Source organism: Centruroides vittatus, unplaced genomic scaffold, assembly GCF_030686945.1.
Source record: "Centruroides vittatus isolate TY-2023 unplaced genomic scaffold, ASM3068694v2 scaffold_1047, whole genome shotgun sequence".
NCBI classification, from domain to species: Eukaryota; Metazoa; Arthropoda; class Arachnida; order Scorpiones; family Buthidae; genus Centruroides; species Centruroides vittatus.
In genome coordinates this window covers 601,167-626,602 of record NW_027122669.1, presented here as the reverse complement: position 1 = coordinate 626,602, position 25,436 = coordinate 601,167, and the positions used below count along the sequence as shown (strand labels likewise).

The 25,436-nt window shown below is 33.7% G+C and overlaps 2 protein-coding genes across 3 annotated transcripts in view; one reads left to right on the top strand and one right to left on the bottom strand.

Moving 5' to 3' along the window:
- Positions 1–18,038, top strand: part of Plod (procollagen lysyl hydroxylase) — a 93,778-nt gene extending 75,740 nt beyond the window's left edge. The window contains 7 exon segments of the mRNA XM_067284027.1: positions 9,697–9,835; positions 10,908–11,021; positions 12,792–12,860; positions 14,248–14,352; positions 14,633–14,779; positions 17,039–17,167; positions 17,496–18,038. Of these exon segments, the coding sequence (XP_067140128.1) occupies positions 9,697–9,835; positions 10,908–11,021; positions 12,792–12,860; positions 14,248–14,352; positions 14,633–14,779; positions 17,039–17,167; positions 17,496–17,651 (859 nt within the window). The 3' untranslated portion in view covers positions 17,652–18,038.
- Positions 2,382–6,140, bottom strand: LOC136986488 (immunoglobulin domain-containing protein oig-4-like). 2 transcript variants are annotated; one of them, XM_067284031.1, is made up of 5 exons: positions 6,008–6,140; positions 5,774–5,930; positions 5,509–5,701; positions 3,432–3,581; positions 2,382–2,559 (listed from the first exon to the last, which is right to left on the bottom strand). In XM_067284031.1, the coding sequence occupies exons 3-5, from the start codon at positions 5,686–5,688 to the stop codon at positions 2,401–2,403; spliced, it is 489 nt and encodes a 162-aa protein (XP_067140132.1). In that variant the 5' UTR covers positions 5,689–5,701; positions 5,774–5,930; positions 6,008–6,140; the 3' UTR covers positions 2,382–2,400. The 2 variants fall into 2 exon arrangements, with proteins under 2 accessions (XP_067140132.1, XP_067140131.1); XM_067284030.1 differs by lacking the exon at positions 5,774–5,930 and having other exon boundaries at positions 6,008–6,122.
- Positions 18,039–25,436: the final 7,398 nt, after the last annotated feature.

Here is a 25,436-nt window from a genome sequence, read left to right as displayed (position 1 = left end):
AAGAATTTAGGTTTAATGTTAATTAAACATTTCCTTAATATTTTAGTGAAACTTTTGTAGGTAATCGTTAATCAATGTGGAAGCTTTAAAATTTTTATTGTTAGAGACAAAATTCTCTCTTAAGTGATTATTAGGTCACACAGTTAACATTACGTGGCCTAAATCGGGTATAAAACTTAAACAAAGGCCATTTAGGCTTCAGAAAATAAATAATAATTTCGTTTTCAGACGAAAATACAGCAATATTTTTTCCATTTAGGCCAGGAATTGGCCTTAAACGCGGCTTTTCCTGTTCTTCATAGAGGTTATTGATGCGTTCGCCTTAACGTCGTTTAGAATTAATGCTATTTGATCCGTATGAATGAATCTTTCTAATAACTCACAGACAGTACACTTGTAGGCTATGTGCTTAATTACAATATAGCACTAGTGTGTGCACATTTTCGTGTGTCTTTAAAATAAAACTAAATAAATAAAAGTTGAAGGTCTTCTCTGCACGTTAGGTGTTAAATGTTCTGGTTTGATGGGATAGACAACTCAACACTTGGGCGATTTGCAAAGAGTTTCCGTCTTGGAGGACTTTCTATGGGAAAAACTGGCTTCTATTTTTAGTGTTAGACACGTGAAGAATACTCGGAAAACCGGACCCACTTTTAGCATTTAGTAGTTTTATGCATTCGGTCATTGGTGACATGCTTGCTAAATTAATTTGTTACACCATATAAATGGAATTAATAGTAAAATCACCCTTGCATTGAACAGTTAATAGAATCACGCCCACTACAAGTAGCTCAGTGGATAAAATAACTGAACACTGGTAGTCACAGTGAGGCTTGTATTATTTGGCCCCTTTAGCCATTTAAAATAAATAAAATAAATGTGTAGAATGTTTCTTTGTTAATCTGTTTGTTTCTACTCCAATTTACATAACTTCTCAAACCAGTTTTAATAGGATTCCTGTTTGAGCAGCTTTCTTCACAAACCTATATCTCTCTATCTATAACTGTAACTAAGATTTTGTCATTAGCTGTATCTTATATCTTTATTTTCAATCAATACTGCCATATAAAACTAATCAAGAAGATAAATTGTTAGTGTTAATGAAATAACAGATTAATTTCCTTTATCAATGCGTTAACTTCTCTAAAATTATGACCAAGTGAAATGTAAGAATAGATTAATTTCATTTAAATAAAATTGATTTATAATGTAGAAAATGTCTATTATGTTAGAAGTTCTATATGCATCTACAGTATTTATTTATTTAATGTATAAACACACTACATAATATATAAATTCCAACTAAGTACTTGGTTGTGAGCATGGAAATGACTAGTAAGGAAGGATATGTGACAGAAATATAAGTAGTCGATTGCCTACAAGGAGAATGCAATTTAAACTAATTTGGAATACTAAAGAAAAGCATCACGTAGAAGAAGGAATGCATAAATTTAAAGAGAGATGTTCGTATATGAAGTATCGTTTGATAAGAAATTCAGTGTGTTTGCCTTTTGTAAGTAGGCTGTGGACGAGAAATGTCGGAGTAGTCGGAATTTTTGACGCGCGACTCCAGCAAAAGCAGATTTGTAACGTTATTATTTAATCTAATATTGTCGATCATTTGTAAACACCTTGCGGGTATAGAAGATAGATATCGAAAACAGATTTTATTTTTCATAAGATTTAATTCATAAAACTTCTTCTTTAGTTACATCATTGGAAAATTCATCCACCATGGATTTTTATAGCTGATATTATTGGTACAATATGTGCAAATAAAAAATATTACAAGAAAAATTTTTACTTTAGTTTATAAACTAATAATAATAATAATAAGACTGATTGATTGATTTTGTTAAATTCAGAAGCTTGTTTATTAATTTGATATTGTATTTTGTTTCATCTAAATTAGAGCAATATTGTTATTAATACAAATGCATTAGTATAAATTATTTTACTATAAACTTATATGTAGATAAAAGATTTTAGTAGATTTTTTTCCCTATTGTTTGTGATAATGCCTCTATATATATATATATATATATATAAATAATCAAATCAAATCAATATTTTTAATTATATATAATGTAAAAATAATATTTCCTACAAAATATTACATAATTTTTATTAAATTATTTCATTTAATTTAATTAAAAACATTATGTATTGATAAAAGATACTTTATAATATTTTAAAATGTGCAGTAATATATAATTGAAACATTATGTTTGATATATTCATATGACTTTTTCCACATAGAAGCAAAAATTATTTTTATAATTTGAATGCAGGTGATATTAACAGTTATTTAATACAGATTTCCTTTTAAAAAATGTGAAGAAAGATTCATATTCTCTGTTCTTCTAATTACATACCAGAAGTTAATTTCATTAAATTGATTTATTTACTAATTGTAGTGAAATCTGCTTTAAAACTTCTACTGTCGATTGAGTATTTATTATTGGCTTGACATTCGTACAACCCCGAATCCATCTGACGAGCCGGTGTTATCTCTAATTTGCTTTTGATGTGTTTGGGTTTTAGCTGCCATTCCGTAATCTGCAATATATTATATATGTCATTAATTAAATCATATTCAACATAACTCCTTGTAATGCTGTTAATTTTAATAAATTAGTCAATTAAACTACTTTATGGAGCAAATACTTTTTATCAAGTAAAGTTCACCTTAATTTATTTTATGGTAACACAGGTGCATTACTAGGAGTAGATTTACATGTAAGCTAAAGCTACAGATTAGGGCATCCTGATTTTACATTTATTATTATTTAGTAGAGAAGGAAGTGTTACTTATATTTTATAACTTAGGTTTGGAACAAATATAAATTAAATCTGGTCCATATATTACAATCTAAAAGTGGAGCAAATACAGTATTGAATTCCTGCACGTTCAAAAACGCGGAAGTTAAAATTTATATAAGGAATGAGTATTTCTGATATTTTTCTTAGTTTCTTTCAGGGATGCAATTAGGAGAATAGACAGGACATATGCCCCAAGTACCAGTATGAGGGTGCCTTTACCTTGTACTTACGAGAGATATGTAATTATTTAAATTATTTGAATTATTTAGGAAATTATTTGAAAAATAAACAACATGGATAAGTTGCTGATGCTAGGTAAGGGAGCACTGAGAGGAAAGGGTGCGTAAGACTGGAGCTAGACTAGTGATGGTTCAGATTGATTCATCACAAGTCATCAACATTCAACATCTCTGGAACATGACAGGGTGCTGGGATCTTAGTTAATCCCAGATGACCGAGAGCCTTGTTGTTTCTCTGGTTTCTTTAATTAAGGGGTTGTTTTAGATTCCTAAGATAAAAAATTTTTTATCTATCCTATATTTTATATATAAAAACTTATGATATGTATTTATTATTCCTAGAATATGTTTAAGTAATTTATGTTTTACCTTTATAAAAGGATGTGCGTAGAGTTCAATGTCATCCTTAAACCAGTTAATTCTTGGTTGCGGATCTCCTTTCGCTTCACATATGAAAACAATTTTATGTCCAAGTAAAAACTCGTAATCAAAATGAGATGCTTTAGTTATTTGAGCACCCTGTATAAAGACAAAATGTACTTTTTTATTATATGCTATTAGAGGAACTATGTTTGAGAAGCATTGTATTTATATTTATTTTAGATGCCAATTCTTAACTGCAAACATCTAACATTATGATTATAGTAAGATTGGATGAATGTGATGGACAAATTTGATGCTTTTGATTCAGAATTCTATAAAGATATGCCTAATGTTTTAAAAGATTCTTTTCAGCCTGGTGTACAAAATTCTTCTGATTATTCCTGTGCAGATGCTATCCTTCAACCAAGGATAATAAGATTGACTCCAAACTTGTAAAGAATCTAGCCATATAACCTATAATGTATTGGTGTCTTGCATCAACAAATTGAAAAACAATCTCTTCTGGAAGTTTCTGTATATATCTGGGCAACTATTCCTAGATGCAATCTTATATTCTTATATCTCACAATGTGGAAACAAAGATTATATTCTGATGGTTATGATTGGAGAAGATCCAATAAATTTTATTGAAACTGTAATATAGCCTAAAACGTTCAAAATCACAATTATTTTATTAATTTGATGACTTAGATGAAATGCAACAAGTGAAATGGATCATATAGAGCCATTCATATTATGGTCCAGCAGAGGCCAAGTACTGGAGATAAAAGCATTAAACACTGGTAGTTGGTTCTGGGTTGGTTATCACCTTGCCAATAGGCTGGCAGCACAATTTCACATTGTTGTATACTTCTAAATTGATGAGAAAATGTGTTAAATGCACATTAGATTTCAATTATAATTTAATGTGATAATGAAACAAGAGAATATTTAAACAACAAACTTAAATTATAGAATAGAAATTTTCGATATAATCAATCCTACAACACATCAGGAAAGAACAGTGTTCTAAAAAATTCTGGCATCAATTCAGGTTTTAATCTGTCTAATAGTAACCTAATAGCCTGAAAGTGTAATAACATTTTCAACAATTTCAGCATTTTTACGATTATTAAGAAATTAGTAAATAAAAAATCCAATTAAAACAGTAGATGAAATTTTTTTTATGGAAGGAATCAACAAAAAAATGAATGTTTAAGATTAATATCTCATTTGTGTTACAGTTAAGTTTAATCCATTAGGAAGTCAACTGTCGTGGAGAGAGAATAAAGAAAAAAGTTAGTCCCATCCGCAGTATCGTAAAACTGTGAGGATCCGAATGGAATTCGAACCCGGATCCCTCTTTAGGAGAGGAGAATCTGTTGCTGCGTGCCATCCCGCCACTCATTAAATTAATATTCAAACAGAAACGTTGAATAATGATTTGATACTTTATAAATTTTTATTACAAATTTGCAATATACGTTTTAAGAAATACTGTAGTTAAATGTAGTAGGCGTCGTCTAAGATCCGCATAGACTAATGTTTTTTAATCCGGGGTGCGTGTAGTAACGATAGGTTTTTAACCTTTAGACATTTATTATAAAGTTGAAGCTGTTATATGCTATATAATTCGTCTCGACTGTTCTTTGTACTCTCAGAGCCCACTGTAAATTGGAAACGTCACAATGTCTTGGACCCTCACTATTACCCTTTTACGTTTGCTACCTTAAACACAACCTTCGAGGGAATGCCGATGATTATACAGGTTAACACTGCGATTGGGTGCTAAATAGAATCAATAGCGTTATTCTATTATTAAAATATATAAGAAGGCCCATTTGATGCTTATGAATTTACTTTATATTTTGGAAGTTTACAATTTACGTTAGCCAAAAACATTTTTTCTATGTAATTAATTCGTCGTGAGGAAATCTACGTGATTGCCATTATAAACCCACAAATTTTACGTCTGTCCCGATGCGTGTTTTAGTTTGTTATTGATTACTTAAGAGCGCCTGGCAACTAGTGAGGTGCACAGTATAATCGATCGTATGATTAAAATAAAGATACGGAAACTTACATTAGGATTGTCATAGTAATCCTTCCGACGGGGATGCGTGTAGAAGGGGATGAGTCTAGAAGAGCCTTTTTTACCCCCTTTCTTTCCTCTCCGTGGTTTACCTTTGGCTGCATCACCGATGATAGCTAGATGCATCACTAATATCACACACAACAAAATTAACACCGTGTAGCGGGTCATTATATCCTTATACCTGTAAGAAATAATGGGAAAAAATGATTAAAGTAGTCAATTCTTTCGATCTGATTGCCCATTAAACTGTAACCTGGTGTAGCAGATTCTTAATTTAGTTGGAACGGTGAGGTACAGAAATTTCTGGAATGCTGTTAACAGAAATAATCGATAGACCCGGTCTTGACAGGATGAGTATAGATTCGACGTTTGATTTGGGTAACTTAACCCATCCACGTATAGTTTTTAAGCTTTAGTGATGCACGAATTTCGTTTAATTATTAAAATATCATCTGAGATTTGAGCAGAAATCGTATTATAAACTTACCTGAACGTCTAGATGCATGCAGCATTTAGTTAAGAGGTAGAGAAGAATTGCTTACTCCTCCTCCTGATCCCGTTCCTATTGATCTACTCGTGTAATTCATTTCAAGCAAAGCTGCAGACCGTTATTATTGATTTGATAACATTAATGCTACCCAATTCAATAATAAATTTGATTTTACGGACAAAAATGCCGTAAATATTATCTAATTTAATTAAAAAATACGTAAATTATTAACATACTATGCACCATAACATGCGAGTACTTAGGATTAGTGTGAAATTTTTGTGATAAAATTCTCAATGTGTTTTTCTAATTACGTTTAAGAATTTAGGTTTAATGTTAATTAAACATTTCCTTAATATTTTAGTGAAACTTTTGTAGGTAATCGTTAATCAATGTGGAAGCTTTAAAATTTTTATTGTTAGAGACAAAATTCTCTCTTAAGTGATTATTAGGCCACACAGTTAACATTACGTGGCCTAAATCGGGTATAAAACTTAAACAAAGGCCATTTAGGCCCCAGAAAATAAATAATAATTTCGTTCTTAGACGAAAATACAGCAATATTTTTTCCATTTAGGCCAGGAATTGGCCTTAAACGCGGCTCCTCCTGTTCTTCATAGAGGTTATTGATGCGTTAGCCTTAACGTCGTTTAGAATTAATGCTATTTGATCCGTATGAATGAATCTTTTTAATAACTCACAGACAGTACACTTGTAGGCTATGTGCTTAATTATAATATAGCACTAGTGTGTGCACATTTTCGTGTGTCTTTAAAATAAAACTAAATAAATAAAAGTTGAAGGTCTTCTCTGCACGTTAGGCGGTGTTAAATGTTCTGGTTTGATGGGATAGACAACTCAACACTTGGGCGATTTGCCAAGAGTTTCCGCCTTGGAGGAATTTCTATGGGAAAAACTGGCTTCTATTTTTAGTGTTAGACACGTGAAGAGTACCCGTATAACTCCATATGGGTCAGTTCGTTGATGAAGTCTGAAACTCGTCCCTTGGGCGCTATTTTGGGTCTTTTACTCGTTCGAATTCGATACTGTAAAACTAGCTTCCTGCGTCTGTCTTGGTCATAATTAACGACGAAATAATCAAAATTCTTCGTAATGTTTTTATTTTTTAACGTGTTAATCCATTGGCAACGCAGATAAGTCTTTTTGCTGCTCTAAAACCGAAATGGACTTGGGCCAAAACTCAAATACGTAAAACACAGCGTAAATGTAGACGGAAACGGAAAATAATTTTCGAAGTTTCTACCGAAATCGAATATAAATAGAGTAGGAAGCATAGTCTCGAGTTACGTGAGTAGTAACAGGAATTTGTTGAGGGTTTCACACGTCGGAACTCGTTTAGTGAATTGTCTCACTAAACCAGCTGGTATCACGTGATATTCTCGACACCTTCGTGTTGCTACAGTACTTGCATTACTCGAGACTAGGCATCATTTTTATTGCAGTGTAGCCCAACGGCGTGTTATCCTATGGGCAAAACAGGGCAATTGCTTGGGGACTCCACCAACAGGGGATGCAAACCAATCTTTTATAAGATATATTTCCCTTCAAAAAATTCCCCCGAAGTTAAATATCTGAAGTCATGGGGGCCCCTAATTCAAATTCGCCTAGGTCTCGTGATGCTATAGGTTAATATAGCACTGGTGTAGCTGATGGAAGAAATCTGACGTTCATTCTACTTTTAAGTTCTATCGTTAATTTGAAAAATGGCGTAAAATTTCTTCTGGCACGTGCAGGAGGCAACCGTTTTAGGCCTAATATTCGTGAATAGTTTCAAGTGTAATGGAGATCGTCCTTGTATAAGATGCTGGAGGGAGAGGTCGAGGCATTGTCTACGTGGATTTATTTAATGGTGTTAGTGGCATATGAATTTGTTGTTATAAGCGTACTGCAAATATTTTTAAAAATACAAGCCAAACAATGCCATATGTTATCGGGCTAGATAACGTCTATTATAGCCCAATAACATACGGCATTGGTTGGCTTGAAGTTTTATAATGCATGGGGCTTTGGTGGTGTTGTTTGTTTGAAGAAATGACTTTAAAAATATTTAATGTCGGGTTCTTGAAGTAATGGGGAAAAGGTTTCCAAAAGTATATCGTTGTGTGCGACAAGGAGGAAGAGGGTCACAAGTGTCTCAAAACTGTACACTAGGGATACACAACTCAAACGTAGCAAAGGGCCAGTCAAATAGATGTAAGCCTATATCAGACGAGGACTGTAACAAGACTCTAACAAAGGCTTTTGTTGCCAGACCTTTACGACTTACGTAAACAGAAGTTTGAATTTTTTTTCTGTTTTAATCCACGCAAGATGTTAGAAACATTGATTTTACTTTCCCCGGTTGTTATATATAACAGAGGGAAAGTATGGCCATCGGTCAAAAAAATAACCTCTCCTCAAGATTTTTACATTTTTGGGCTCAGGACACCTTGAAACGTCGAGAAATACAAAAAATTCGGGGGTTTCTTCTATATCTATGGATGTTAGTGTGTATGGGGCACCAGGGATGAACAACATCCTCTTTGAAGCTTAATAACTCCTGTGCTTTTTGTTGAAAGTTTCTGAAATTTTGGAGAGAGGTTTGTGTATCGAGAGGATCGATGCCATTAAATTTTGGTGGTTAAAGGTCGACGGGATGGAGAGATAAATGGGATCGTGTGTATCTCCAGTATGATCGGACGTAATGACGATTCTACTGGTTATTATCATTTACAATTTTTTATAAAATCCATCCCTATCCTGAAAATTCAGCCTTTTGCTGTTTTATAATAGTTAAAAATATAAAATGGTTTTTGTAATAAAATACCGTAACAGATGGCGCCACCAAATGTTGGCTGGAAAGTTAAGCAACTTGTTGCTGGATTTTTAAAAAATCATTTAGGCCACAGGCCTGATATGAAGACTTGACAGACCACTAGTTTGTGACCTCTGCTGTATACCTATGGATTCTAACCAATACAGATTAATAACAAAGGTATAACATACACTTTGGAACTTGAGGTAATGCAGACAACAGCTTTTTGTCCGCATTACCTCAGGTTCCATTTTAGACAGGTTATTTTGCGGAAAACGTTTGACAACAATGCAGAAATGAGTGCAATTACTTTGGCTTTCACAAGTTATCCATCTTAAGGAGGTTCCACTTCTCACAAGTTTATATATATGTTATGATGATGAATGAGTTCATCAATACATTAAATTAATGCAGGGTTCTGCCTTGTTGGCACTAAGAAGGCCTCATAAAGCCCATTATGGGTTCGGCCAGGCCCACAATAGGGTGTCACTCTATTCTGGGGAAAATTTTGAATTGAATTCATCTGACTTTCTGTCTAAACCAGAAGTTCATATACAGTTAATTGCCTCCTGCCCCAAAGCTTTCCATTTCTAGTCGCAACTTTCATCTATCTAACATTGTTCTCGAGATTAAAGAAGGATAGACTGACAGACAACAGTGGGAATTTATAGGTCTACAATTTCTTCAAATTGCAGCTCAATCAATTATTCAGGAGTCGGCAAGCTTAACGGAGGCACCACATATGTGATAGTCCAGCTCAGATCTCTCATAGTCTGATATTAACTTACGTTATTTAGAAAAGTAGAGATTAAAACGAACAGCAAGCACTATTTTTTTTGTACTAATATTTAATAATAATTTAATTTTACAGGGGTCTGTGGAATGTGCCATACATATCACAAGCTTATTTGATAAATGGATCACTACTTAAATCTAGAGAAAAATTTCCTTCGTTTATAAGTGGACTGTTGGATCCCGATATGGCATTCTGCAAAAATTTAAGAGACAATGTAAGCAAATTACGTATTTTTACTTTAAATTTAGATATAAGGGACCATCTGAAATTTTTTTATTTTTTTATACTTTTCATCTATCATTCTATCCTCCTGTAATGCTCCGTAACAGTGTTACGGAGCATTACAGGAGGAGCAATTACATTTAACATACAAAACAATGATATAAAAGTACAATGCTATTTGCTAATTTAGTTAATATTTGGGTGTTTCCAGGAATTTGTAGAGTTTGATGATGCACTTGTTACATCTATACAGTACAATCGAAAACTTGTACGGAGAGAGTCAGCCAGCTTGATACGATTGAATAGAAACCACCTAATGAACATTCTGACACAGTGGGGTAGCTAGGGGGTGTGGTGGGTGCGGTCCGCACTGAGCCCCCGGAAAGCGATAGGCCCATAGGTGCCCCAAAATCACAAAAAAAAAGACCCAAAAAATTTTTTCGGGGGCCCACAAATCTGGTTTTGCACCGGGCCCGGAGAACTGTAGCTACGCCACTGTTCTGACACCAGTCCAAGTGTAGTGCAAAAATTTAGTGAGGCAATCAAATCTCCAAGTCATGAAGATCTTCCTGATGAGTTGTGGTATAAACAAACTGTACTGTATACAATATTGCTAATATCAAGCGGTTGTTGTATTCAATACATAGAAAAGTTGCATCAAAACAAACCAAGGGGGGGAGTTTTTTAACAAATTATGAAGTCAAGCAAAGTGCTAATGGGCATGTGTAATTTGCCTCTTTTTGTGCTTACAGTATATACACTTTCCGTCAGCTTTATCGTACACGTGTACTGCATAATATATGATCTTATAACATATGTGTTCTACAGAAAAAAGAATAGAGATCTCAAGATACTGAATAATTTCATACAGACATTTCTTGTATTTAGGGGTCAAATAAGGGATATTTTCCTTGGTGTGCAGGAAATCCATAAATGTATATAAATACTTTAAAATCAAAATAATTTATGTAATAATAAATGAATTAAATTTTATTCCAGTTAAAGAATATATGGAGAACATACAGAATAATTAATAAGTGTAAATTTTTGAGTTTTTCTTATAGGGAATATTTATGTACATTAGTAACATGGAAGATTTTGGTCATCTTATAAACAGTGAATCCTTTGACACTTCTCATATTCATAATGAATTATACGAAATATATACCAATCAAATTGTAAGTATGAAACTTTGTTTATAAATCTTTAACTCTCATTTTACTGTCTGTTTAAATATACATGATACAAGTTGAGCTTGATGAACTTTCCTTCTGTATACTTTTTACTATCATCTCTTCCATTCTTTACTTCCATGATCTGTTACTGACAGGCCTACCATAAGCGGGCATGCAAGGTGTGCACTGCACGCGGGCGGCACGTCCAGGGGGCGGCAAATTGGTATTGCTGGCAAGCTCGGCGTAGGTAGTCGTAGTTAAACAGGGGCGGCATAATCGGTATTGCACACGGGTACTCAAACAGCTAGCGGCGCTGCTGGTTACTGATAAAATACTTCCATATATTACAGTTGTGTTATCTTTGTTGCAAATTGTAGCAGATTTTTCTCTACCTTGTTTATGTGAATTAGTTTAACTTATCCCTATGATTTCTAATATTCTTAAAAGAATAAAACTAACACACAATAGAAACTCAATTTCACATTCTGTGATTTAACATATTTTCGTACTTAACGTGTTCTTTTGTCAGTTCTTTCGAATCTTTATAAACCATAATGTTAACATACAGCATTTAGCATATTTTTGGGATTTAATGCATTGAAAACTTTATTTTTAGATGGATATTTATCTCAGATAAGGTTTTTCCAATAAAAAGTGTAGTGTTTTCATGTAGAAAACAGAAAATTTGCTTGGCAATTTTTAAATTTAGCATTCGATAATTCTATTGGTGACGTGCAACAAGCTTTTTCAGGCGTTCGAAAAATCTTAAATCCACGCGACTGGCAGTACATGCATTGTGGGGCAATCATGCTAATTGTGCGACACTCGGTGCATTTGTTCTTTTTCGCCTGAGGATGACGAACTTCTAATCGTCGAAAGTGCTTGCGAGATAAGAAAAACTGTGTTAACGCTGAACTCAGTGCTAATTATCAAGAGAATATATAACTTTGGCATGAGTTTTTTATTTATTTATTTCTGTAAATAATGGATACTGTTTTCATGTCCAGGTGGTCAGGAGAGTTATAAAAGTTTAACAAATTATCGAGATTTTTTTATCAGTCTTTAATAGTGAGAGGACGCCACATTCTATAGTTTTGGTATTTTGGCAACCATTTCTAGATTCAGAGATTGGAATAGCAAGTAGAGTAAAGCAATATCGAGTGAATTTCCAAAATCCACCATTATCATTGTTGATTCTGTAGTCCAGATGTGCAGCTACAAATCCAAACATTATGGCATTCTGGTAACACAGCTTAACAGTTTATTATCTTTATGTAAATATTTCTAGAGATGCCAACTGTTTTATATTGTATGTTATATTGTATGAAATGAATACTTTCACGGAAGTGTTTATATTGATAATATACATGTTATCTTCAGTTTATCCATTCGGAATGCATATACGCATGTATGTGTACGTTACGGCATCTTTTTAAGAATATTTGGATTTTATATATTCTGTAATTTAAAGTATTTTTCAACAGTTTTTGAAAAATATCAAATTGAGTTTCTATTGTACATTCTTGTATTGGAAGTTTAATTTTAGTATTTCAAGGAACCGTGATTCTTGGTTTTTATTACACTATATTGTTGGGGTTTTTGTTAAATAAGTGGGGTGGACATTTTTGCCATCAGGCATTTGATAATTGTGCAAAATAAATAAATTCTCACTTATTTTTCACTGAAATTCTTAGTAAATAAAGTTACATTTAATTATATCTGAGATTGATATTGCAATATTTCCTAATATGCATTCTTTATTTTCAAATATAGGATTGGGAACGAAGATATATTCATGAAAATTACTCGAAAGTACTGAAAGATGATTATCAAGTCGAGATGGTAAAATGGATTTTTATTTATTAAGTTACTTTAAAAATTTATTTGATATAATTAATAATAGATAACTAAAACAATGAAATGCATTGCAGCAACAGTACAGAAATATAACTTCTGTAGCATTCTTCAGAAAAAATTTACAAAAGGCAATAGATATATAGAGTTTGGGTTACGCCATTTTTCACTCATGTTTTTCCAGTGGCGTGGCAAACATAACTGGCACCCGGGGCACAACACTTTATTGGTGCCCACCTCCCCCTCCAGAAACACGTATAGTTTGTCTTGGAGACCATTTGGGCACCCCTCTGCGAGTGGCGCCCGGTGCATGATACACCCCCTTGCCCCCCTCGCTACGCCACTGATTTTTCTGAAAGATGATGCAGAGTCTGCATTTTTCTATTACTCACATTCCTAAAATGATATAAACCAAAATCAATTATTTATACTTAATTATATTTTGTCTTCTTTTGGGGATACAAAGTAGATTAGACTAGTGGTTCTCGAAGTTATTCCGATCTACAGGCCACCTAAATCAAGTCACAGATAAATCGTGGATCGTTTATGTCCCTGTCTACTTTTAGTCTGCTAATACAACTTAGATATGTATCAAAATATTTTGTCTTTCCAGTAACTTAACATGAAAGATATGTGATGTATAATAATGTTTCCTCTGGCGAAACAGCATACAGGTGCCTTTCGGTAAAATGACTAGGTCTGAGGACATCTGGCTTTGAGAACCACACTAGATTAGACTAGTCTTAATTGTTTTTGAAGCTTCAGTATCCAAGAGCAATGGCAGGCATATATGGCACATTCAATGTCATACTACCTATAAGCATTTTGGTACAGCATATTGGTAAGCACATGTTTTGTGATTTGATCACCAGTCACTGAGTGGATAAAACCATCAAACATAGTTATCCTGTTGGTCTCAGGCTTGTGCCAGACCAACAGGCTAGCCTCATATAGCTTTCTACATTTTCTTCACATTCTAATACATAAATAGAGACCAATTTCCTATAGGAAGTCCTCCTGGAAAGCATCCACCATGGCAGATTATCCATGTGTTGTGTTGCTATATCTCAACAAACGAAACCATGTTTTGTAACTTCACCTAGTACACTTGGCCTTCAAGTTTTTCCACAAATAAAAAGTCATAATATAAGTTAGTATGATCTAGAACTAGTATTGGCTACACTTCATTACTTCCCTGTAAGATCATGGCAGCCACCACAGTATTTGTAGTTAATCCAGTGTGCTGTACAGTACATTTCATTCATTCTGTGTATAGAATAAAAGTATAATTTTGGTATTTAGTTTCTTCTTTTATATTAAATTTTCATAAGAATATATTGTGATTTTTATATAATTAATGTCAACTTTCTAACAGCCGTGCCCCGACGTTTACTGGTTTCCTGTCGTTACACCTACATTTTGCAAGCATTTGATTGCAGAAATGGAAAACTTTGGACAATGGTCTGATGGTACAAATAAAGTAAGTAGATGTTTAGATTAAAACATTGTAAATGGATATGATCCCATGCGAACACTTGCTAGTTGTCATATAAATAATAATAATAATACAGGATTAAAAAGTAAATATAAATTTAAAAGTTATGTAAAAAATGTCGACACACCCGCTTAATTATTTTTCGTGAAGTAGACATTCCATCTAGCCCACATATTTAAACCTAATTATTTATTACCAGATGATTATTGTAATTCTGTATTGTGTACATCCTTTTCATTACTTAAATTTATATTTGAAACCAAAGGATCCAAGATTGGCCGGAGGATACGAAAATGTGCCGACCAGAGATATTCACATGAATCAAGTAGGGCTCGAACAACATTGGCTTTATTTTCTACGAGAATATATACGGCCAGTACAGGAAAAAGTATTCGTCGGTTATTTTCACGATGTGAGTATTACTTTATTATTTCAATCAATATTAAATTTAAATAATTGTACTATTAATACCAGTCTGGTACTATTAATACAACTGAGATAATAAATTTAATTTAAAAGAGCGTAAAGGTATAGATGGAAAAATTTCCCTGGACAGAAAAGCCAGTTCTGGATAGCCCCATAAACTTTTCAGTGACATTTCAAGGATCCAATTGATTAGTGAAGCGAATCAACTGTCCACCGAAAAGCATTCCTGGGAGGTATTTAGGCGGTATCTTCAAGAAACAATTCCAAGGTTTGAACAATCAAGCATCAGTCTTTGTGGATCCTCATTTATTTTCACTAATCCTCTCTATTTTTTATTGTAAAATGAAGTCTGCATCCAGAAAAGGGGGATAAGTTATATCTGAGTAAAAATTTGTATTCCCACTCCAGAATTTAATGTAGCTTGTCCAATCCTCCAAGTCATCCTAGACACATAAATCTCTTTGCTTCTGTTTTCTCACTTGGGTAACCTGTTATATTATTACTCATGGTTACACAAATATTAACTTCTGGAACAGTCGTGCACTTGTGTTGAGAAAAGCCCTTATATATGTGGCCGGTTTGTCAGTCATCCAGAAAACTGACTGATGTTGTCCTGTAATAACAAAATAGGTGAATAACCAAACAGTATGGGGGAACCTCACAAAAAAATATGTAATTTAGTATTTTATCTTCAACAATACTTAGACGTTGAAGAGAAACGCAATTCATCTAGTCTTTGAAAAGTATGTGTTTTTTATTACGTGGCTGTACACCATAATATATTTTAATATATGTTCGTAGTCTTTAGCATTTTTTTTTTTGTTCTTTGTTCTTTCTTCCTTCTAGAACTTTCTAATCTTAATTCTTCTCCCTTGGAGGTGAGGGTGACTTTCTGGAATTGCCAGAACAACAGAACAATGAATGCAAAGTTTCCTGAGGGCACACGTGGGGAGAGAGAGGCACTTTTTGGCTGGTCCTCATAGAGAGAGGGCGAACAGGAGAATAGAGAGTGTTAAGTACTCGAGAGACAAGTGTTAAGTACTCGAGAGACAAATTTAGAGACTCCTGAACTCCTTGGACCAATGTTATGGTGTTGAAGTTGGCGTATCTACTTGATGAGTTCCGAGATTGGATGGATGATCAACAACGGGGACTAACAATTTATAGAAACCCTCTTGGACTGAGGAAAGGAGACGGAAGTGTGAATTGTGCCCAAGGAGGTTTCCACGGTCTCTCATGGCAGAAAAAAGACATTTGTACAACCTTTTTTAATTTTATTTCTGACTACTCTGAGTACTAAGAGCGTCCTATAATCATTCTCATTTTGGATTTGGCCAGCCCACAAAAGGGGTTACCAGATGGTGAGTGACAGGATTCAACATATCTGAGTCAATCCTTCCATGAAAATTTGAGTTAACACATCCATTTGACCATCATTTTATTTTGTCAGTCATCATTAGAAGACATTACTTCTTGCATAAAACTGAAAGACTAAGATGTGACAAATAAGACTAAGTTTTTATAAATTTAATTCTGTATCTCTATAGCCTTGTATGTTAGAGTGCTCACATTTTATTACTTTATGTTTCTACTGCTGAGAGGAACACTCGGAAAAATACAGTTTGAAATGAATTTAGTGTAAGTAATCTCTATTACAATAATAAAAAAAACTGTAGTATTTAACCAGTGCTCATTTTTTAATTAAAAAATTACTGCCAGTACACATATTTGGTGACAGAATATATAAATATATTTTGCAGCTGCTGGTGCGACATTCTGATGCAAACTAAATAGCATAGTATCTAGCATTAATTAACAAGATTGAGCATTTAAACATCTCAAAAGTTACATTTATATAAATTCTAGATATTATAAGATAATGAAATAGAATAATAGCGAGGTTGAGGCCATAGTTTTAAATGCAAAACGCATACGTCGGACGTTTGGCGCCGCTTTCCTGTAAGCCTAGAAGTTTGACAATGGCATTTGGAAAGTCAGTGAAATCATGCTCGACATTCCAAATGCCATTGTTAAGCTTCAAGGCTTACAGGAAAGTGCTTACAGGACATACGTTTTCACATTTAAAACTTCGGCCTCAACCTCGCTAATATCAGAACTTAATGAACAGGAAATGGGTGTTTACTTTTGTATTTTAGATAAGAGATTATATATTTTGTACTTAAAATAAATTTATATGTTATAATATTAATATAACACAATGAACTGATATTTAAAATATTTCCAGCCTCCTAAAGCAATAATGAACTTTGTGGTGCGTTATCATCCCGAAGAACAGCCATTCCTTCGTCCTCATCATGATTCATCCACTTATACTATTAACATTGCATTAAATAGGCCCCATACAGATTACGAGGCAAGAAAGATTTTTACTCGGAATTAATATAATTGATCAAATATTCAATCTTGCAATTTATGAAGTTGCTTTTAAAGGACGATTAAATAAAAATTTACTTGTGAAGAGTAGACTTGATGATGATGCCACGAGTCACTCTCTTGTCGTTCCCTATTGCGCATCACGAGAAATACTTAAAACTCGAACATCGATTAACTGTAGACTTGAGGGATAACATTTAAGACTTGACTTGCAGCATCACCAAGTCTACTTTTCAATTGTAAACTTTTAATTCAAAACATTACAAAGTGAGTTGCTATTTTTAAATAATTAATTTTGTATGTTTTAGGGTGGTGGATGCAGATTCATTCGCTACAACTGCAGCGTGACAGAATTGAAATTAGGATGGTCGCTGATGCATCCAGGACGTCTCACTCATTATCATGAAGGACTTCCCGTCACCAGTGGAACTCGATACATCATGATCTCTTTTGTCGATCCATAACAATACTGTTAATAATAGGAAATTCGAGTTTTATAACAAAGCATCAATAAATTTTAGAAAGAAGAATGTACAAAAAACACGGTTTTATATCGACTTTAATACATTTAAATTATTCAAATGCAATACAAGCAGCTTGTTTTTTCTATTCTCCAATTTATTTGCAATTTGTTTATGTTTATATTAATATTTTTTTGAAATTGTGTTTTCGCCAAATTTGTAAGAGTGAGATCCATATTATTTGTAAGTTTTATACATTATTTTCCAATTGCTTGACTGTTATTGTTATTAAAATCCAGTAATTAGGAAAAAATAATAATTTGGCATCCATGTTTTGACATTCTGTTTTTTTTTTTAAACTATACAGAATAAAGAAAATTAGTTAATTTACATATTTGTAGTTTATTTTTTAATAATATTTTATATATTTTTGTTTAAAATTATATTACTAGCAGCATTATTCTTTTAATTTCTGTTGTCAGATAAGCACGTAGTAAGATATCAGTCTACTTCTGTAGAGGATCCAAGGATTGAATTGAATCTACACCTGCATAATTTATCGTAAATCATAAAAGATGGAACCTCATTTCCATTCCTTACCCATGTATGGCCATAACCGTGGCTGCTATTCCACATAAATGTGCTGATACCACTTTTATTAATCAATAAGGCAGCTTTGACTGTAAACTGAATGCATAAAAGTGAAGAAATTATATCAAACAAATAAAATTTTGTACTGTTGAGCTGAGTTTATAATCTCTAAATGTATAAGATTATAAACTCGACTGTTCTATACATCCAGTACGGGCCAGTTTACAGTGCTACAACTGCAGTGTTCATGGAATTTCACTATGTGCGCTTTGCTCTGCGAGGTGTCAAGTTATAGACACACACTTTTGCTCTGATGACACAACTCTGAAGTTGAACAATATCCAACTTCAATGTTGGATGCCAACATTATGCTGTGCCAAGTTAAGCATTGATCCCACTAGCATGTTTCCAGTGGCAGTGACAAGCAATAGTGATGGTTGCTATGTAAACCATCTTACAAGACATCTCTCTAGTGGCTCATTGCACCAATAAGCAAAATTTCAACGTGTCAATTATTTTGCCATTTCTGCTAAGACTCGTTACTTTCAATAGCCGATATAGAGTTAGTTCACCCCATGCTCAAAAGTGTGATAGTGAATCTAATTGGCTGATGTATTAGCATTTCCAATGGCTCGTACATCAGCCAATCAGTGATGGCAGTAGGAGAATTCAAAAATCTCAACCACTTCAATCCAGATTATTTAAAATTTTGTGTAATTAAATGGATAGTCGACATAAACGTCATCATTTATACATTGAAGTAAATTAACTATGCAGAGAACAAGTACAAGGTATGACAATTCCCGGATTGCGCGTTTAAAAAATATACACGTGAAACTGTACACTAGTGGCTACTGTCACCTTCAAAGCACTCTCCTCGTACATCTATACACTGACGTAGATGGCATTCCCGTTTCTGGAAGCAGGCCTGGAACTCATCTTTCAAAATACCATTGAGTACCTGTATCACATAAGTGCTGTTTTTAATTTGAGAATAGCCCAAAATCACAGGGAGCTAAACCAGATAAATAGGCAAGATAATCTAATTGAGTAATTGTGTTTTTGGACAGAAAGCCTCTCACTGTGAATGCAGTGTGACTTGGTGCATTGTCGATGTTTCCAAAGTGTACGTGCAGATCTTTATTACCTTTCCAGTAGCTAGCTAACAACTCTATCAGCTTGTAATTACATATGTATTAGTTCAAATGTGTTCAGAATTATATGGGAATACTCAAATTTGATATAATTGTCACATGCAACAATACATGCCATTCTAGGAATCAAATTGTCACACCTTTTATTTGTGAGACTCTTTGAACTTTTTAGTGAGTTGCTGCTTCTGTTAACTGGAGATAAAATTTTAATGACCATACAGGGGCAAATTCTCTGGACTTGCTTAGCATGCACCGCATGCTTAAGAGAAAGTTTTGACTGTCAATATACTTTTTATATGAGAACAAATATGCCAATAATAATTTATTCTAACATGTAAATTCTTTTATCATTTGTGTTTGCTTTTACATCGACATGCTAGCGGCTAGCCGTTTTAAGTAGGTGCCATGCTTGCAGGAACTCGATCGCTTGCTCGTGCGGAGAATTGCCATAGCAAACCAGTGTGCACACACGACGTCATTTGAAGCATTTAACATGGCCAGATTGTATCAAAAGCTTGCGGTACCCAGTCAGCATACATGTATCATGTACAGGGGCAGATCTACATAGAGATTAATAGGGCTTAAGCACTGGATCCTCAGAGTCAAGGGCTGACAAAATTTGAATTATCATCATAAATTTTTAATACTTTTTCATTATAATATATTTCGTGTAGATATAATGGGCTTTATAATAGTCCATACTTTTTAATTCATACCAAATAACATTTATGTCTATTGTTTAGTGCTAGAGATAGGCCTATTATTCTTATTATAACTTTCAGCATGCCCAAAAATTTTGGTTAGGTGATGTGACCATATGACAAATTCATCATGACTAATGAGACTTTTTCTCTTTCATATCCTTTAGATATATTTTTAAATTGAATGAAATTAATCTGTCATACAAGGACAATTGATTCTGTGGCAATCTGCCATACAAGAACATTGTGGCAATTTTTACTGTAATGGATAAAAGTTTAACCTTTAATTAAAAAGAAACCTGGAAATAGGAAAACAATTGATGCTGCATCTGACATAAGGAGTCCAGCATTGCATCTAATATTAAATAAATTCCATTAAAATTCAGTTTATTTGATAGATGGATGGCCAAGTCAGTTCAAGCATCAGTCTATCATTCTGAAAGAACTGGAAAATCCTGGTGAGTAACTCCTTGGGAATTCTTCAGGGATGCAGGGATGAGCCTTCTTGAATATATCTGGCCATCTGCATTGCGAGACTTGGTGAAATGCATTATGGGTATGGAAAAAAAAGGCCCTCTTAGTGCCTATATCTTTTAAATAATCATTATTAAATTAAAGTCATTACAGTTATAATTATTGTTAGTTTGGAGTCTTTTTTTGTCCCAGAATGTTGTTATGACTTTTCCTGCTGGTAACTTTTTTCTCCCAGAAGAACACAGACCCTTTTCTTACTTGCCCATTATGGATTTGGCCGGGCCCACAATGGGGGTGACCAGATGCGAAAGATGTGATCTGATATATCCGAAACTGATTACGCATGAAAAATTTTTGAAGTTGCTTGTTCGGATTCATTTCCATATTCTCAAAGAATTGGACATCAGCCCAATACTTTGAAAATATAGAAGCTACCTTCAGCCATTCGGTCTCTACTGCTGGTCTCGTCGCCGCCGCCATCTTGAAATAGAAAGTTCTCTAACAAATAAAAGTTATTTTTTTTTTCTTTATTTCGATATTTCTTGAATAAATACACATAGCGTAACATTACGTAACGTAACATACGAAATGTTTTCACCGTAACGTTCGACAAAATTAGAATTCGTGATATTTTCAATGGCCGCCGCCATCTTCAAATGGAAAGTTTTCTCGAATTTTTTTATTACAATATAAAATTATAAATAAAGTTGAAATAGATATATCTATTGTTTGCCTTCTGTTTAATATATTTTTATAAATCTATTAATTTTTATATAATAATAAATAAAATTGTTACATATGCAAGAGAACGTTCTTAAATAAAGTAAGATATTATCTCCTCCCAGTACTTTATAGAGTTCAATTTATATAGCATGTAAAAAGCCCTCTTTCGGTTGTTCCGACATGGCAGAATAAGCTTTAAAAAATAAAAATCATTAAAACGAAAATAAATTAATAAATATGCATTGAATTAAAAATAATCGGGTATTTTTACTAAATCGGCTTGATCGTCCGCGAAACGCAACAATATCGGCAACAATAGATTTTTCTATTGTTTCACTTTCTTTGTTGTAAGTGGGAGATTTTCGAATGACAAAGAAACTTTTGCGATTTTTTGCTTCATTTCTCGAGAATAATTGCTTCAGAGAAAAATGTAAGTAATATTTTGGCGGATTACACAATATACCGTACAAATATTTTGATAAAAATAGAATTAGTTTTATAAAAATAGAAATGTTATTCATCGAAACGTTCCACAGATTAGAATTAAATTAAAACTTGTTATAATTCCATTGGCCACCGCCAGTTTAAAGTTGAAAGTTCGCTAGCAAATAAAAGTTATTTTTTTGCTATTTTCATGTTTCTTGTAAAAATATTTGTAGCGTAACGTAAAAAACGAAATATTTTCAACCGTAACGTTCGACAGATAAGAATTTCTTATATTTATAATTGCCGCCGCCATTTTAAAATGAAAAGCTCGCTAGAAAATGAAAGTTATTTTTTTTTCTTTATTTTGATATTTCTTGTGAAAAATTTTTTAACGTAACATTGCGTCACGTAAGAAACGTAATGTTTTTTTTTTTTATCGTAACGTTCGACAGATCAGAATTTGTTATAATTTCATTGGCTGCCGCCATTTTTAAATTAAAAGTTCGCTAGCAATTAAAAGTTATTTTTCTCGTTATTTTCATATTTTTTTGTAAAAATTTAAATAGCGAAACACTGAGTAACGTAAGAAACGAAATTCTGGTCCAATAGCCTGGACATTGCACAAACCCTTGAATTTAAAGGAGTCAACAGAATGAATTTTGTATGTTACAGTTTAGTGCCTCTTCAGATCTAATGTCATTAATATCGCAAAGTTTGTTAAACTTTTAATTTATTTATACGAATTTAATTTATTAGATATATTTGTTATTATGTAATTAGTCTTATGTCCTCTCTTTAGATTTCTTTTTACAGCTGTATGAAATGTCTAGCCTCTTCGGTTCACTCTACATAATAGTTTATAGATCTATTATCATAATTCAATTAATTAGTAGTTAATAAATATGATTTATGAGTTGTTACATTTTAATGTATCTTGTTTTATAATAAGATTACAAGGCGCGTATTTAGCCTTATTGAAGCCTTAAGCCATGATTTATAAAGGAGCTCTCCTGTCAAATAAATCTAAAAGCACGAAACCCTAAGCCATGGTTTGCTTAGCTTACAGTTCGATAGGAAATTTTGACAGAGATTAGAGGAAACGTTTTTCGAATTTAACATTTATTGTGTTATGAATTTTCTCTTTGGGTGTACTATAGATTACCACCGATGGAATTTCGGGACTTTGAGTATATATTTGAACTCAGAGGACCGAGACGAGTTCAACGGTACCCTACTTTTGGGCCGGAGGCAAAAAATAACAAAGTTATCATACTTTTTTCGGCGATCGCGCGATGTTCAAGAGTCGCGTCGCTGTCTCCGCTAAGCCTATCGCGTGTTTAACAGGTAGTCCGGCAAGTAGGCCTTATATACCTTCAACAGAGGCAGATGTTGATCCACGAGCACACCGATCGTCTATAGTTCGAGTTAAGTCCTTTTCGCACACCCTCAACCTCGGGGGCTACCAGGGGTGGAATAGCCTTAAAATTTTTGAGTGGAAAAAATTATTACCGACCCAGCCCATAAATAAAAAAAATGTCTATTTTTTCTATTTATATTTAAATATATTCAAAATACAACATTGACAAAAATTGCAATAAGCACAAGTCTAAAACATTAAATTTTATTTAGAAGTTTGCTTTGTCGAGCAATAATATTAATGACATCATCAGAATCTATTTCATTTAAAATAGCCTTCTCCACTGACATTAACACGAAGGCTTTTAGATTTTCTTGCGAGATACTTGATCGTAATGAATTTTAACGTAGAAAAGCTCCGTTCATAGGACACTTGTGTTACAGACATAGACAGTAAATATTTGTATTTGTGATATATTAATAAATGTTTTTTAAATAAATTATTTTTTCTGGTATTAGATTCATTTTTCCTTTTAGTATATTTTTAACTCTTTCAAATATTTTAGGTATATATTTCTGTTTCTATTTCTCGATTTGGTAATTGACTCGTTCTATTTTTAATTTTATCTATGTACAGTACATTTTAAAAATATTAAATTTCATAGCCTGTGGAACCCCAGATTTATAATTAAGTACAGTACCTTTGGTATTTGCATAGGTTTTACATTCTAAGTTATTATCAGTTCTAATAATGGTTACATCTAAAAAATTTATACAATTATTAATTTACTGGAAGAAATCATCTATATTACTGTAATGCGGCTTTATGAAAAATGTATTAGACTCGTTACCCTCTAGAATTGGAATACTGATTTGCATTTCTTGCAAAATTTCTTTATTTTTCACTTTCTCAAATTTGTTTTGATCAGTTTGAGCATTATCGACATTAGCTACATCGGTTGAAGTTGCGGATGTGTTATTTTCACTTTCTTGAATACTAATATCTTTACTTATATTTCCCCACTTTTTTTTAAAACTCTTTCCGCCCTGCGGGCACTAAGAGGGCCTCTTTTAGAAGGCCCATTATGGGTTCGGCCAGGCCCGCAATGGGGCGACCGGGTGGTGAGGGACGGGGCCCGACATATCCGAACGGACCACCCCCCGAAAAATTTCTGGGAATTTTCGACCCGTTCGGATTCGATCCCGGGTCCCCAGAGCGGTAGGCCGCCACCTTGACCGCTCGGCCATCCGGCCGTCTATATTTCCCCACTGATTCGCATCGTCGTTGTTAGATATATTTCAGACTGGCATTTTAAGTTTTGTGTTTTGTTAAACATTTGTTGTATACTGTAGCACTGTCCAGCTACTAACTCCAAATCACGTTTTCTTTTTCAATTCCTACTATTAGTTCACACTCTCCCTATATAAACAGGCCTATATATTTATTAGTGATGTAACGAATATTCGGTTACTACCCGGTATTCGGCCTATTCGGCCTATTTTTCGCTATTCGGCCGAATACCGAATACCTAAAAACAGGAGTAAGAAATAACAAAAACACAGGAATTTCGAAACTTTGAGTATATATCTGAACTGAGGGGACCGAGACGAGTTCAACGATACAGTACTTTTGGACCAGAGACGAAAAATAAAAAAAGTTATCATAGTTTTTACGTTGTTATACTTTTTTAATGCTTTCATGCAGACGGAACCGTTGTCGCTAGTGCTGCCATTTCGCGGTTAAATCCTAAAACAAATTTTAAAAAAAGCACTCCGAGAGGCAAGAAATTGCGCGAACAGTCGAATGCCACTTCCGTTTTTTTCTTTTATTCAAGAACTATTGTGAATCAATAACTAGTGACGTTAAACAATCGGCGGCCTGCCGGCGATTGTTTAACGTCACTAGTTAAACGGAAAAATGGTCAAAAGGAAAAAAAGGAAGTGGCGTTCGACTGCGTGCTGTTGACAGACTCCCCCGGGAGGAGAGCCTGTCAACAGCACGCAGTCGAATGCCACTTTTTTTTCCCCCTTTTGTTCAAGCATCGCGACTCTCGATCGCCATAGCGCAGTCGGCTCGTAGTCCTACAGACCGCGAGCGATAGCGAGACTGCGGGGCCGTAGCCCCCAGAGGCAGAATGGCCACGTAGAAAATGTGGAAAATTCCACACGGGCCGTATACAATTTGATCCGTTTTTCTAAATATGTACATAATATACCGTTTTGTCGGTTTTATTTTTTAGAAATTTCATTTATTTATTTATTTTTTCGTCGAGTAAGATAAATTTCCATTTTTAGGTGTAATATAGATATATGTGTGTGCCTTTATCGTTTTACCCGGCCCCACCCGAGTCAACGACGTTAAA